Here is a 17,170-nt window from a genome sequence, read left to right as displayed (position 1 = left end):
TATCATTACCCAAGATAAACTGTATTCCTGGACAAGATAGTTTATCTATTACTCCTACTACCACTTCACCACTCTTCACTGGACTTTCCAACCTTACTTTATATAATGGAACGCTACTCCTCTCACCCCGAATTCCACACATCACCTTTTCTGGCAACATTCTTCCCAAACTACATCATTCCTCCTCTTTTACCATTAAAGATTGACTAACCCCTGTATCTCTTAAAATTGTGACTTCTTTACCTGCTCCTCCTGATACACATGAGTAAACTTTACCCACACAAGTAAATTCTTTAAAGACATCTGGCACCTTCTTAACAATTACTTCTTGAACAGGCTGTACAATTGTTTGCACCTCCTTCGCTTCCCTTGGGCCTTCGTTTACCATTCTAACAAACCCCACTATCTTATCCTGTTTTACCACATTAGCCTTCCCAGTGCTTTTCTTCAACCACCTGACTTTACATGGGCTAGTTTATTACAGTGAAAACATTTGAAACGTTTCACTTCTTTTCCACCTTCCTGGATTTCTTATTTAATCTGAGGTACACTCTCTTTATTGTCTCCCATCAGATCACCTTTACCTTTAGCACTTGGGTATTTCTCATGTCCCCAGTTTCTATCCCTCACTGGCTGAAACTGATGTCGGAAACCAATCTGTGATTTATTAACTAATTCATAATCATCTGCCATTTCCGCTGCTAATCTCGCAGTTTTAACCCTCTGTTCTTCCACATGAGTTCTCACTACATCAGGAATTGAATTTTTAAACTCCTCCAATCGTATAATTTCTCTGAGAGCTTCATACGTTTGGTCTATTTTCAAAGCCCTTATCCACCTATCAAAATTACTCTGTTTGACCCTTTCAAACTCCATGTATGTTTGACCAAATTCTTTCCTTAAATTTCTAAACCTTTGTCTGTAAGCTTCAGGCACTAGCTCATATGCACTTAAGATGGATTTCTTCACCTCCTCATACGTTCCAGATACCTCCTCCAGTAGTGATGCAAACACTTCACTAGCTCTACCTACCAGCTTTGTTTGAATCAGTGACATCCACATGGCCTGTGGCCATTTCATTTGTTTAGCTACCTTCTCAAATGAAATGAAAAAGGCTTCCACTTCCTTCTCGTCAAACCTTGGCAATGCTTGGACATATTTAAATAGATTCCCACCAAGCCTTCGACTATGACGTTCTTTCTCACTATCATTCAACTGTACGTTTCCCTTTACGTCTGCCAATTTTAACTGATTGTCATGTTTCATGGCCATTTTCTGAAGTTCAAACTCCCTCTCTTTATCTTTTTCCCTGATCTGTATCTCCCTTTCTTTTTCTTTTTGTTCTGCTAGGGCTATTTTTCTTTTCTCCTTTCTTCTCTCTCCTTTTCTTTTTCCTCTCTCTCTCTCTTTCTCTTTCCTCTCTCTCACTCTCATATGCCAGCCGCTTTAATTCTTTCTCATGTTCCATTTGTTTAATTTGCAACTGAATTTTTGCCATTTCCCAATGAGTCAAACTCTATCTCAGGCAACTTTAAATGCTTAACCACCGCCATAATTACCTCATCTTTTCTCATTTTGTCAGGTAATGTTAACTGCAATGTTCTCGCCAAATCTAACAGTCTGCTTTTTGTTTCTGACCGTAAGGTACTACGTGTGACATTCTCCACCCCCAAACACTTCTGAGCCTCTGAAAGAACCATTGTTCACAACACTCTCCCCACTTAAACTAAAATACCACACCGGAAAAGCAACAATCCGTCACTGTCTTTAAGTTCACAAAAGCCAATCCAATAGATAGACTTTTATCCCGGACGAGCTCCCAATTGGTATGGGTGAGGCGTTTTCAGAACCCCAAAATGTATCATGGCGTTCAACCAACCTCTCCCTTTAATGGATTTAGAATCATAGAATCATAGAAGTTTACAGCATGGAAACAGGCCCTTCGACCCAACCAGTCCATGCCGCCCAGTTTTTACCATTAAGCTAGTCCCAGTTGCCCGCACTTGGCCCATAACCCTCTATACCCATCTTACCCATGTAACTATCTAAATGCTTTTTAAAAGACACAATTGTACCCGCCTCTACTACTACCTCTGGCAGCCCATTCCAGACACTCACTACCCTCTGAGTGAAGAAATTGCCCATCTGGGCCCTTCTGAATCTCTCCCCTCTCACCTTAAACCTATGCCCTCTAGTTTTAGACTCCCCTACCTTTGGGAAAAGATGTTGACTATCCACCTTATCTATGCCCCTCATTATTTTATAGACCTCTATAAGATCACCCCTAAGCCTCCTACGCTCCAGGGAAAAAAGTCCCAGTCTATCCAGCCTCTCCTTATAACTCAAACCATCAAGTCCCGGCAACATCCTCGTAAATCTTTTCTGCACTCTTTCCAGTTTAATAATATCCTTTCTATAATAGGGTGACCAGAACTGCACACAGTATTCCAAGTGTGGCCGTACCAATGTCTTGTACAACTTCAACAAGATATCCCAACTCCTGTATTCAATGTTCTGACCAATGAAACCAAGCATGCCGAATGCCTTCTTCACCACCCTGTCCACCTGCGACTCCACCTTCAAGGAGCTATGAACCTGTACTCCTAGATCTCTTTGTTCTATAACTCTCCCCAACGCCATACCATTAACTGAGTAGGTCCTGGCCTGATTCGATCTGCCAAAATGCATCACCTCATATTTATCTAAATTAAACTCCATCTGCCATTCGTCGGCCCATTGGCCTAATTGATCAAGATCCCGTTGCAATCCTAGATAACCTTCTTCACTATCCACTGTGCCACCAATCCTGGTGTCATCTGCAAACTTACTAACCATGCCTCCTAAATTCTCACCCAAACCATTAATATAAATCACAAATAACAGTGGACCCAGCACCGATCCCTGAGGCACACCACTGGTCACAGGCCTCCAGTTTGAAAAACAACCCTCTACAACCACCCTCTGCCTTCTGTCGTCCAGCCAATTTTGAATCCAATTGGCAACCTCACCCTGGATCCCGTGAGCTTTAACCTTCTGCAACAACCTACCATGCGGTACCTTGTCAAAGGCTTTGCTAAAGTCCATGTAGACAACGTCTACTGCACTACCCTCATCTACCTTCTTGGTCACTCCCTCAAAAAACTCAATCAAATTTGTGAGACATGATTTTCCACGCACAAAGCCATGCTGACTGCCCTGAATCAGTCCTTGCCTCTCTAAATGCTTGTAGATCCTGTCTCTCAGAATACCTTCTCGCAACTTACCTACTACAGACGTTAGGCTCACCGGTCTGTAGTCCCCAGGCTTTTCCCTGCTGCCCTTCTTAAACAAGGGCACAACATTCACCACTCTCCAATCTTCAGGCACCTCACCTGTGGCTGCCGATGATTCAAATATCTCTGTTAGGGGACCCGCAATTTCCTCCCTAGCCTCCCACAACATCCTGGGATACATTTCATCAGGTCCCGGGGATTTATCTACCTTGATGCGCTTTAAGACTTCCAGCTCCTCCTCCTCTGTAATATGCACACTTCTCAAGACATCACTATTTATTTCCCTTAGTTTCCTAACATCCATGCCTTTCTCCACCGTGAATACCGATGAGAAATATTCATTCAGGATCTCACCCAACTCTTGTGGCTCTGCACACAGATGTCCTTGTTGATCCTTAAGAGGCCCTACTCTGTCCCTAGTTACTCTTTTCCCCTTTATGTATCTGTAGAATCTCTTTGGATTCTCCCTTGCATTATTTGCCAAAGCAATTTCATGTCCCCTTTTTGCCCTCCTGATTTCCCTCTTAACTCGATTTCGACAATCTCTATACTCTTCAAGGGATCCACTTGATCCCAGTTGCTTATGTACGTCATATGCCTCCTTTTTGACCAGAGTCTCAATATCTCGAGTCATCCAGGGTTCCCTACTTCTACCAGCCTTGCCCTTCACTCTAAAGGGAATGTGCTTACCCTGCACCCTGGTTAACACATTTTTAAAAGCCTCCCACTTACCAGCCGTCCCTTTGCCTGCCAACAGTCTCCCCCAATCTACCTCTGCAAGTTCCTGTCTGATACCATCAAAATTGGCCTTGCCCCAATTAAGAATTTTAACTCTTGGGCCAGACCGATCATTCTCCATAGCTATCTTAAAACTAATGGAGTTATGGTCACTTGTCCCAAAGTGATCCCTCACTAGCACTTCTGTCACTTGCCCTTCCTTATTTCCCAAGACGAGGTCAAGTTTTGCCCCCTCTCTAGTCGGTCCATCCACATACTGAATGAGAAATTCCTCCTGAATACACTCAACAAATTTCCCTCCATCCAAGCCCCTAATGCTATGGCTGTCCCAGTCAATGTTGGGAAAGTTAAAGTCCCCTACTACTACCACCAGATATTCTTGCAGCTATCTGTAATCTCCTTACATATTTGCTCCTCAATTTCCCGCTGACTATTTGGGGGCCTGTAGTACAGTCCTACCAAGGTGATCTCTCCCTTCTTATTTTTCAGTTCCACCCATATAGACTCAGTGGGCGAACCCTCGGATATATCCCCTCTAAGTACTGCCGTGATGTTCTCCCTAATCAAAAACGCCACTCCCCCTCCTCTCTTACCTCCTGTTCTATCCTTTCTATAGCATCTGTACCCCGGAACATTGAGCTGCCAGTCCTGCCCCTCCCTTAGCCATGTTTCAGTAATAGCTATAATATCCCAGTCCCATGTGCCCGTCCATGCCCTGAGTTCATCCGCTTTGCCCATCAGGCCCCTTGCATTGAAATAAATGCAGTTTAATGTAGACCTTCCTTGCTCTCTGCCCTGCTTTCTCTGGTCATGCTTTACACACTCTCCCTTCCTGCCTTTTGTTTCCGTCCCTACTGACTTCCTACATCGGTTCCCATCCCCCTGCCACATTGGTTTAAACCCTCCCCAACTGCACTAGCAAACACACCCCCGAGAACATTGGTTCCGGTCCCACCCAGATGCAGACCGTCCGATTTGTACAGGTCCCACCTCCCCCAGAACCGGTCCCAATGTCCCAGGAATTTGAAACCCTCCCTCTTGCACCATCTCTCAAGCCACGTATTCATCCTAGCTATCCTGTCATTCCTACTCTGACTATCACGTGGCACTGGTAGCAATCCTGAGATTACTACCTTTGAGGTCCTACTTTTTAGTTTAACTCCTAACTCCCTAAATTCAGCTTGTAGGACCTCATCCCGTTTTTTTACTTATATCGTTGGTGCCTATATGCACCACGACAGCTGGCTGTTCACCCTCCCCCTCCAGAATGCTCTGCAGCCGCTCCGAGACATCCTTGACCCTTGCACCAGGGAGGCAACATACCAACCTGGATTCTCGTTTGCGTCCGCAGAAACGCCTGTCTATTCCCCTTACAATTGAATCCCCTATCACTATAGCTCTGCCACCCTTTTTCCCACCCTTCTGTGCAGCAGAGCCAGCCACGGTGCCATGAACCTGGCTGCTGCCACCTTCCCCTGGTGAGCCATCTCTTCCAACAGTTTCCAAAACGGTAAATCTGTTTTGGAGGGAGATGACCGCAGGGGATCCCTGCACTGCCTTCCTACTCTTCCTCTGTCTGTTGGTCACCCATTCCCTATCTGCCTCAGTAATTTTAATCTGCGGTGTGACCAACTCACTGAATGTGCTATCCACAACTTCCTCAGCATCGCGGATGCTCCAAAGTGAGTCCATCCGCAGCTCCAGAGCCGTCAAGCGGTCTTACAGGAGCTGCAGTTGGACAAATTTCTTTCAGATGAAGGAGTCAGGGACACCAGAAGGGTCCCTGACTTGCCACATCTCACAAGAGGAGCATGACACGGGTCTGAGCTCTCCTGCCATGACTTAAACCTGAAGTTAAATTTGAACTACACTACACAGCTAAGAGAAAGTCAAAGAGAGAGAAATCACTTCCCAGTTACAAGCCAATCACTTACCTGCTGGCTGTGATGTAATTGCTCCCGAGGCTCCCTCACAGGTCTGCTTCTCTGCACCTCCTTAAGATGAGCACCAAATTCCCTTAACTAGTTAATTAATTTACTTAATTAATTGGATTCTTTTTTTTGGGGGGGGGGAAAACTCAACCCCAAACACCAAACTCCAAAAAAAAACACAGCCCTCACTCACCTCTTACCCGAACTCAGCCTTACCCAAACTCAGATGCACTCTGTTTGCCTCCAGCACTCTGTTTCCATAGGCACTTCAGCCACACCCTTTGTATCCTTCCTGATTTACAGTCAGCCAATAGGCCTGCTCCCGAAACTGATCTCCCGAATTTGGATTTGTTGCTTTTCCCAGCACACAACTTTTTTCCCTAGGTGTGGGATTACAATTATGGACACGTGGGTTTTTAAACACTGTTTATTTCATGAACTCAACTTAACATCTTAAATAAACATTGGATCCTAACACCCCTTACTTCAAAGATAACTCAGAAAATATTGCAACAGTAAATACTTCCTTAAAATGTTCCTTCAAACTTCCAAGAGACTTAACACCATTAAACAGTATCACATCAGATTAAAGGCTTTACTTTAAATCACCCAAATGATCCAGAGATAGCCTTTCATGGCAGAGATCCAGCTCACTGCAAAACACAGACAAACACCCAGCTCTTTTCAAAACTTGCAGCTCTCTGGAAACATACAGACACACACACTGCTTTCTAAACTGAACCTAAAAACCTGCAAAATGGCTGACCTGAGCTCAGGCCCACCCACTCTCTGACATCACTGTTTTTTTTAAAGGTACATTGCTTAAACATCCATGTCTTAAAGGTACCCTCACATGACATTATCCAGCAGGATTCTCCAGAACCCACATTTCACATCCATGATGCTGGCATTAAGCATGTCAGCTATCACCTGTTGAACAGTCTTCACAGAGTGAGGAGGTCTGAGCAGCACCTTGTTTAAGTGGACTGGGTTGTTACAAATCCTGACCGTGCCACCTTCCTTTACTGCAGCCACCGTTGCTAAAACGCACTCAGTGGCCTCATCTTTGGGGGTTATGACACCCGGTGTTGTCATCCAATGCAGCTCACAGTCCGATGTCCAGTGGCATACCACAGGGATCAGTGTTAGATCCCTTATTGTTCGTGATATCGATAAACTATATAGATGAGAATGTGGGGGTATGATAAGTAAGTTTGCAGATGGCAGGAAGATCGGCAGGGTGGTTAACAGTGAGGAAGAAGGTCTCCGTAATGTTGTCAACACTTTCACAGTGGAGTGGAGTGTAATTGGAGGCTCAGTGATTTGGTTGCTTTGATTGAGTTCTAATTCATTTGCCTTGTTCGTGTTCCAAGCCCTGGAGGAGTGACCGGCTGAAATGTGTCTGGTGGCATAGGAAGTTTAGATCTGCAGTATTTCACAAAATGGTTCCATTTTGCCGCATTTACCCAACGCCAAACACGCAGATCTGTTCTGTGAGTGCAGTTGATGCCAGGTGTGCCCTGTCCCGGGGAAACCTCTGTTCCTGCCTTCACGCCTTGCTGCTTTTTTCTGACTGCTTGTTGCGCTGATGGCTGATTGCAATGTTATATCTTTCTCACAAAGACCTTGCTTGCAGACTGCAGAATCCACCAAAGTGGCACGCATGAACCAACAGGTAGAAACCAATAACTAGGTTTATTCAGTATACAATGGATCTCCACTCCCCGAAGGGTCGTCGCCCCCCCCCCCCCCCCCCTCCCCCCCCCCCCCCCCGCCCCCTGCCCCCCCCGGGATCTGCACACAGGTGGGGGTTTGCATGCAAGTGAGGGTTCCCCTTGTTCAAGGAAGGGAAACCCCGCCCCCGTTACTGGGGAAGTTCATATTCCATGGAGGTCACGGGGAATAGGATTGTCCTTTTACTGTGGCCTCCGTGAGGGTTATGACATGGGCAAGATCACTCTGGGACCCCACACACAATTTGATCCTTGACAAGCACATTTATGAGGATGCCAAACGCCCAGAACCGTGCACACCTGTGTGCTGAGCCCTCACCAGAAAAGGATGAAGATACTGTGATGAACGGTTACTGCCTTATCATCATGTAAGGTGATGTCCCCTTTAAGACCAGGCTTGGAACCCTGGAGACTCCGCCTCTGGCTCCGCCCATCTGGGAGCCATACATAAAGGCCTGCCTCATGGTCTGTATAGCAGTCAGCTCTCATCCAAATCTGTAGCATAGTTATTAGCCTAATAAAGCCTTCTTTACCGTTTAATCTCTAAGCATCATTATTGAGGGTACCTCAGATACTATTTGTGCAAGATCTTACATGAGATGGTGAGCTTAAAGTGGCTGACATCCCACTTACTGGTCATGTGTAACATCCCTGTGGGCTCTGACCCTTAGACTGCCCGATGCCCTTATGAGAGAATGAGTATGGAGTGATTAGAATTTTCCCTTACCCTGGCAAAGGGCATCAGATCATTCATTCATTTCCTGCACTGCACGATGGTCCTTATTTGAGTGCTGCAGGCACAGGCCTCGCTGACGACCAACTCCCAGGTCGATGGGGTCAGGTGCTCCCACCTCTCGGAAAGAGATGCTTCCGCCTTTCCTGGACGACCTGGTGGAGAATCCCTCAGGAAGCCTGGCTGAAGAATGGAGACAAGGGTTTATAGCATTTGTCGCTATGATAAGGCAGATGTTCAGCCCACATCTGTGCTGGGAATTTCCGATTCTGTTGGCCACCAGGGTCATCTCGGCCCCACTGAAAGTTAGTGGGCGTTTGGTTGGGCCGTCGAATCTCCCGTGGCAGGTCCCGTTGTCACGGAGTCGGAAAATCCTTGTCCTTGCCTGTGGTGCATGTACGCCAGGTGCTGTTTAACTATGGCTGCAAGATCTTCGCCTCCCGTGAGTAACCAGTGGGACGGACGGACCTCTTCCCACTGCACCACGAGATACGAATGACTGCATAATTAATGAACTGAAAAACGGAAAATCAGGAACGAAAACCCACCCATCTGTCCGGGGGGGAGAATCACGCCGACTTTCCTCATCAGCACCGAGCTTAGACTACTCCCCAGAATGGAAAACTCCCCCCTTGGGACCAGAATTGTTCGCTCTTCGATGCTGCTCTAACCAACATTCAGCATCCGCTTAATATAACGGGCGCGATTCTCCGTCCCGCCGCTTCCGTTTTCTGGTGCGGCGAGCGCCCGCGGGGTGCAAGATCCTCTGTCCCGGCAGCCAGCCAATGGGGTTTCCCATTGTGGGCACCCCCACGCCATGGGGAACTCCGCGGGCGTGAGTGCGCTGCCGCCGAAAAAGAGGATCCCGCCGACGGCGAATCCGGCCCAATTTTCCCTGCTTTTGATTTCAATTCCTTTAGAAATGAACCCCCCAAATTTGTTTGCATTCTTATGGCTTTGACAGGTTTTAAAACACAGCACACAGAATCAAATATAATATGAATTAAATGGAAATAGTATTCTTACAGTGCAAGGCACTGAATAGACTGCAGAGTATTTGAACTTTGAATATTGAAGGGTCATCAATACTAATGAATAAAATGTTATTTTTATCAATATGCTCTCTTCTTGCATAATACTGTCCAACTATTGACCCTATTCAATTATACAAAGACGGCAATTTGATAATGCATCAGACTTTAAATAATGCCACCATTAAAATGATTAGAAAAATTAAATCATAGCGTTATAGAGTGCCATTAAATTAAAAATAGGGAAAGGTAAAGACACCACAGTCCCAGATGACCATAGGCTGCTTTCCCCTTTGAGGGGGGAGCTGACTGGTGGTGGTTTAACCTGAGGATCACCACACCTCAGGCGAGGGGCAAAGCTGAGAAGGGCCGAGCCTTCGTGAAAAACCTCAGCCGATATGGGAATTGAACCTGCGCTATTAAAAACCGGAATGTCATGAATTCCTGTCAAGTTGAAATATTATGCCAAGTTTACACAGCACTAATTTTTATTGGTCCCGTGGTTGGTGTCGGCTTGTCTCAGCTTGTTTCACTGTGTTCAATACAATGAATGAATCAACTGGACTGCCTGAATCCACCGATTAGATTTTTCCAGATTGCGTACGCCCATGATTTCCAAACACTGCGGAAACTGGGAAGGAGATAGCAAAGCTTTGGGTATTTTGAAAAATTAAGACAGAATTGATCCAAATCTTTTTTAAATTAAAAATTTTTTTTTTTAAGAGTACCCAATTCTTTTTTTTTTTCCAATTAAGGTACAATTTAGCGTGGCCAATCCACCTACCCTGCACATCTTTGGGTTGTGGGGATGAGACCCACACAGACACGGGGAGAATGTGCAAACTCCTCACGGAGAGCGACCCAGGGCCGGTATCAAGCCCGGGTCCTTGGCGCTGTTAGGCAGCAGTGCTAACCACTGCGCCACCATGCCATCCGAGCCAGTTCTTTCTGGGGGTGGTGGGAGCATAACATGGCTGCACCCAGTCATCAGATCTTTTGCGGCACCCTTGAGCTTGAAAGGCTTTGCACCACAACCTGCTGGAAATGTGAACTAAAAGCAGTGAGATAAGGACAACGGGGAATCAAAGATATTGCAGAACAGTGGAACCAATAGTCCATTTCATTCACCAATAAGGTTCAAAAATTGGGAAAGGAATAACAAAAAAAACATAGAAAAGGAGAGTGATTAGAGTTAACGCAATACAGAATTAAAAATGGAATGAAAGAAACATTCGTTTTAAGAGAAAAAGAGATAGAAAAGAAATGCAAGACAAATACAGAAACTATGCATTCAAATTTTCAAAATCTCCAACAATGATTTACTAGCTGACTGTAAGGATTAGATTCATTAGTTACCTTCTCTTTCTGGCCAAAGTGGTTGTTTGACTTTGCATCAATAATCATCAGTTTGTTTAAAAGCTGACATGGAGCTAAGTTTCAAACCTAATTTTCTGTGGTGAATCTAGTGGATATTTATTTTAATTTCTGATACCACATTCGGTGAAGTGGCGCCTTGATGTCATGAGCAGTCACTCTCACCTCACCTCTTGAAAGCAGCTTTTTTGTCCATGGTTGTCATGAGGTCAGCGATTGGTTAGCCCTGGCAAAACCCAAACTAAGTATCAGTGAGCAGGTCGTTGTTGTGTAAGTGCTGCTTGAAGCTGCCTCGACGCCACCTTTCGGCACTTGACGAATGACAGCGAGCATGCTGATGCAGCGGTAACTGGCCAGATCGGATGTGTCCAGGGACGTACCTGGGCAATTTTCCACATTGCTGCGTAGATGTGGAATAGGTTGGTGCAGTTAGTTTAAAAAATTTTTTTTACAGTACTCAATTCAATTTTTCCAATTAAGGGGCAATTTTGCGTGTTCAATACACCTACCTTGCACATCTTTGGGTTGTGAGGGCGAAACCCACGCAACACAGGGAGAATGTGCAAACTCCACACGGACAGTGACCCAGAGCCGGGATCGAACCTGGGACCTCGGCGCCGTGAGACTGCAGTGCTACCACTCCGCCACCGTGCTGCCCCGGTGCAGTTGGTTAAAGACCACAATTCTTCAGTACTATTGGTGGAATATTGTCAGGGTGCACAGCCAATGGAGTGTCCAGTGCCTTCATTAGTTTCTTGATAGCACGTGGAGTGAATCGAATTGGCTGAAAACTTAAATCTGTGATGCTGGGTAACCCCAGAGGAGGCTGAGATGGATCATCCACTCAGCACTCTGGCTGAAGATTATTGCGAATGTCTTTTGCACTAATGTGCTGGGCACCTCAATCATTGAGGATGGGGATATTTGTGGAGCCTCCTCCTGCTTGTTTAATTCTCCACCACCATTCATGGCTGGATGTGGCAGGACTGCAGAGCTTTGAACTGATATGTTAGTTATGGAATTGCTTTGCTCTGTCTATCGCTTACTGCTTATTCTGTTTCGATTGGATTGGATTGGATTTGTTTATTGTCACGTGTACCGAGGTGCAGTGAAAAGTATTTTTCTGCGAGCAGCTCAACAGATCATTAAGTACATAGAAAGAAAAGGAAATAAAAGAAAATACATAATAGGGCAACACAAGGTATACAATGTAACTACATAACACCGACATCGGGTGAAGCATACAGGGTGTAGTGTTAATCAGGTCAGTCCATAAGAGGGTCATTTAAGAGCCTGGTAACAGCGGAGAAGAAGCTGTTTTTGAGTCTGTTCGTGCGTGTTCTCAGACTTCTGTATCTCCTGCCCGATGGAAGAAGTGGGAAGAGTGAGTAAGCCGGGTGGGAGGGGTCTTTGATTATACTGCCCACTTTCCCCAGGCAGCGGGAGGTGTAGATGGAGTCAATAGATGGGAGGCAGGTTCGTGTGATGGACTGGGCGGTATTCACGACTCTCTAAAGTTCCTTAAGGTCTTTGGCCGAGCAGTTGCCAAGCCAGGCTGTGATGCAGCCAGATAGGATGCTTTCTATGGTGCATCTGTAAAAGTTGGTAAGGGTTAATGTGGACATGCCGAATTTCCTTAGTCTCCTGAGGAAGTATAGGCGCTGTTGTGCTTTCTTGGTGGTAACATTGACGTGGGTGGACCGGGACAGATTTTTGGAGATGTGTACCCCTAGGAATTTGAAACTGCTAACCATCTCCACCTCAGCACCGTTGATGCTGACAGGGATGTGTGCAGTACTTTGCTTCCTGACGTCAATGACCAGCTCTTTAGTTTTGCTGGCTGTGGTAGTACCAGGAATTGCGGTACCTAAGAGGTGGATGGCCATTGGTTAGAACCAGGAGTCTACCATTGGCTGTTGTACATAGCTCCGCCCTGAGAGGCAGAGTATAAGAACCGGTGCCATCCCAGCAGCCTTCACTTTCTGTATCGAAGCTGCTGGGGAAGAGTTCTAGCAGATTAAAGCCTTCATTTATGGAATCACTTTGTCTTGAGTGTAATTGATTGCGCATCACTGGCATTGATGGATAGATTGTTGTCGCTGCACCACTCCACTAGGTTCTCTATCTCCCTCCTGAGAGTTTGGCATGCAACTAATCCTGTGTTGAAGCTTCACTGGGTTGACATCTCATTTTTCAGTATGCCTGGTGTTGCACTCGTCACTGAACCCGGCTTGATCCCCTGGCTGGGCGGTAATGGTAGAGTTGGGGACATGCCGGGCATGAGGTTGCAGATTGTGGTTGAGTGCAATTCTGCTGCTGTTGATGGCCACAGCGCCTCATGGAGGCCCAGTCTTGAACTGCTAGATCGCTTCTGTGTCCATCCCATTTAGCACGGTGGTGGTGCGGCACCGTGTTGACTGCGATCGTCGGTACTCTGTCTCCACATCGACGATCTCTATGGTGACCCCCCTGTCCTGAGTATTCAGTAACACCTCACTGAGACCAACGCTCCCATTTGGGAAAATCAAATTACAGAGAGACAGAGATTGATCAGCCGGTTCTGGAGATGAGTCAATTGCAGAGAATTAAGTAAACCCCTGAACCTGTTTGCAGACGTGCACATTGTTAACAGGCCACTATTTTTGCAGCACGTTCTGGTCCAGTGTATATTGCAGCACATTCACTGCTCAAATACAATAGGACAGAAACCACAGATAAATTGAGCGCCCCGCCTAATTGGAGTCACGTCAACACCAAGAACAGGCGCGAGAATTGAACATACTTGTATTTCTCTAGTCTATGAAATAAAAATTTCCTTGGTACCTTTTTTGACCCTCCCCTTTAGCTACTCGCTCCAGCTCTGTTACATATTTATGTGTGCTCAGTCACATCGGGCCATGAATTCCTCAGAGTGGCAATCAGTGTCGGATTTCCCACTCCGTGCCCACTGACTGACGTGAGGCATTTTCTAATGCTGTCTTGCCTGAGCTTCCGATCCAGGTGAGATCCAGTGAGTGCAGTGCGTCCCCAGAGCCTGGCATCGACGGCCAGCTCCGGCGGAGTGAAGGGGGACACGCCCCCCCCCCGCCTTTTTACACGAGCTGTAATACAATTAGGTTAAAAGTCCCATAAAATCTCAAGGCTGTTGAAAGGCCAGGGAGATGGTAAGTCACAGGATCAGAATCACAGGATTGTTATCCCACAGGTGGGGGCGATGTGGCCCATCACGTCTGCACGTCTCCAAGGTAAGTGGGTAGAATTTTGGGATGGGTGGATCGGAGGTCACTGTGGGCACGGGGGTGATCTTTGGGAGGGCTAAGAGTGTTAAACCTCAGGAGGTTGGGGGTATAGGTCAGTGCTCAGGGGTCTGTGGGGGGCATTGGACCTTGGGGAGGAGGGTGGAGTGTCGGATCTCAGGGCAATAGGGTACGGGTGTGGGGGCATGTCAGACCACGGGGGGCGTTGGAGTTGGACCTTGGGGCAGGCAGAGTGGTGGTGGGTGGTAGGGGGTGGGGGCATTCAGACCGTAGAGAGTTAGGGGGATTGGACCTTAGAGGGATGGGACGTCTGGGTGTGTGGGTGGATCGTACATTGGGAGAAGGCAGGCAGTGTGTGGGTTGAACCACGGTGGGAGGGAGTCCCAGTTCGGGGGTCAGACCAGGTGAGAGCGGCATCGGGTTGGGTGGGCGTGGGGGTGAGAGAAAGGCCTGCGTGTTAAGGGGAGGAGTCTTGTGCGGGTGAAGCCGATGGGGTCCAGGGAGACGGGGAATACTGTGGGGGGGGGGGGGGGTGGTTAGTGTGGAGCGGAGGGTTGGGTAGTGTGGAGTGGTGAGGGCAAGTCCCCTGGAGTGGTGGGGGGGGAGTGGGAAGTGGCTTTGGGGGGCTGGTGGCCGGAGAGGTGGGGTGGGGGTGGAATCAGTGGGTGAAGGGGTGTGGAGGGAGCCCCTGTGGGAGGTCTTGTGTGTATGTGTGTGTTGGGGGGGGATGGAGAAAGGGGAGGTGGGGAGTGTCGGTCAGTACAATAGTTACCCAGAAGTTAGAAGAGTTTTTAATTTCTCTAGCTTGGTCTGGGTAGCTATGGATGTAACGCAATAAAAAACACCCGAAGTTTGCGATTTATGTCACATTTTCGGATGGCTACCAGTGCCGGGGAATTTCCGAGAGGAAGTTAGCGCTTCTGGAAAATTGTCACGCAAACCTTACCTGGGAACGCTCAAAGGGCGCTTGGGCGATGGGACGTTACGGACAATCATTCCGCAATATTTTCCGTTCCACCAAATTGTCACAGAAGGCAAAGTTCTGTGCAGTGTTCAGCAGTGTTAATTCTTATTTGTCATTCATTATAGGCGCTACTTTGGAGAAAAGATTGGCCTGTATTTTGCATGGCTGGGATGGTACACCGGGATGCTTATTCCTGCTGCCCTGGTTGGATTGTTTGTATTTCTTTACGGATTATTTACAACTGAGTCCAGCCAAGTCAGGTAGGAAAACATTACACCTCTTGCATTGACAATGGAACGATCCAGGACTATTGTGTCCTCGCTTTTGTAACAATAGAACTCTGTGAACAATGGTTAATATTTCCAGCGTTATGCGGTGAAACTATACATTGTCTCCAAAAATTACTTTTGAATTTACTGGGTTGAGTACCCGAATTTATTATTTCAAGATGGATTAAAACCACATTCTAATGACTTGAGATCACACACAGCCAACATGAGCTGCACATTTGTATCACTGTATGTTCTGCTTTCCAAAACTATTGATATGGAGACAACCTGTGTGCAAAGCCACACCCAGGAACCTTGGAAGAGATGAATGGGGGTCATCTCCGAAAACACTTACAAAGTGACCAGGCGATGGTCTGGGAACTCAGTTGGGTGGAGACAAAATCACATGGTCCCTGGCTAAACGAGGAATTCTGAACAGTGAACTAATCAGGTTACAAGTGGTGTACACAAACCATGACCATAATTGAATCGCTGGGCAGTTGAAGTGCGAAGGTCACGTGACAAGTCAATCATTTGAGTGCTTTAAGCACCAAATTACTTTGCGGCTCACCCTTGGTGAGGCAACAGTTCCAGAGTGCATTCCGGATCTGAGCGTCTCCATTCAAACTGCAAGTCGTAGAAAAGTGTTGCGGAAAGAGAATTGAAAACTCAACCAACCCACCGCAGCAGTCTCCGTAAGGATAGATAAACACTCCGTGTACACAGTGTAAACAGCAGTCTCACCAGTGTAGACAGCAGGATCACCCAGTGTAAACAGCAGGACCAGCCAGTGTAGACAGCAGGAACACCCAGTGTAAACAGCAGGATCACCCAGTGTAAACAGCAGGAACACCCAGTGTAAACAGCAGGAACACCCAGTGTAAACAGCAGGAACACCCAGTGTAAACAGCAGGATCACCCAGTGTAAACAGCAGGCTCACCCAGTGTAGATAGCAGGCTCACCAGTGTAAACAGCATGAACGCTCAGTGTAAACAGCAGGAACACCCAGTGTAAGCAGCAGGAACACCCAGTGTAAGCAGCAGGAACACCCAGTGTAAACAGCAGGAACACCCAGTGTAAGCAGCAGGCTCACCCAGTGTAGACAGCAGGCTCACACAGTGTAGATAGCAGGCTTACCAGTGTAGATAGCAGGAACACCCAGTGTAAACAGCAGGCTTACCCAGTGTAAACAGCAGGCTCACCAGTGTAAACAGCAAGCTCACCCAGTGTAAACAGCAGGAACACCCAGTGAAAACAGCAGGAACACCCAGTGTAGATAGCAGGCTCACCAGTGTAAACAGCAGGAACACCCAGTGAAAACAGCAGGAACACCCAGTGAAAACCGTGGGGTGTTGATTTCAGCTTGAAGGCAGCCAAGTGACCAATTTTCTAAAGTCATATTCTCTTTTTCCTTTACTGGTCCCAAAATTATTTTTTCTAATCTTCGCACCCTGTGTGTGTGTATGGGGGCAGCACGGTGGTGCAGTGGGTTAGCACTGCTGCCTCACGGCGCCGAGGTCCCAGTTTCAATCCCGGCTCTGGGATCCTGACCGTGTGGAGTTAGCACATTCTCCCCGTGTGTGTGTGGGTTTCACCCCCACAACCCAAAGATGTGCGGGGTAGGTGGATTGGTCACGCTAAATTGTCCCTTAATTGGAAGAAATGAATTGGGTACTCTAAATTTATATATTTTTTTTTAAATTGTGTGCGTGCTTGAAGATTGAGTGTGTGCAGGTGTGAAATCTGGATTGTCTTTATTATTGTTCTTAAACCGGTTTATAATGAAAAGCAAAGTACAAAAAAGTGCGATTAAAAACCAACCTCTTTTCTTATAATCTCAAATAAACCTTCTGACCTTGTGCCCGTT

At 46.8% G+C, this 17,170-nt stretch overlaps 1 protein-coding gene across 1 annotated transcript in view; it reads left to right on the top strand.

Annotated features, from left to right (window-relative positions):
- ano3 (anoctamin 3) overlaps window positions 1-17,170 on the top strand; it is a 661,351-nt gene that overhangs the window by 438,520 nt on the left and 205,661 nt on the right. The window contains exon 13 of the mRNA XM_072466663.1: window positions 15,159-15,293. Within this exon, the coding sequence (XP_072322764.1) occupies window positions 15,159-15,293 (135 nt within the window). The remainder of the gene's footprint in view (window positions 1-15,158; window positions 15,294-17,170) is intronic.

Source organism: Scyliorhinus torazame, chromosome 10 (assembly GCF_047496885.1).
Source record: "Scyliorhinus torazame isolate Kashiwa2021f chromosome 10, sScyTor2.1, whole genome shotgun sequence".
Lineage (NCBI taxonomy): Eukaryota > Metazoa > Chordata > Chondrichthyes > Carcharhiniformes > Scyliorhinidae > Scyliorhinus > Scyliorhinus torazame.
This window is presented reverse-complemented; position numbering and strand designations above follow the sequence as displayed.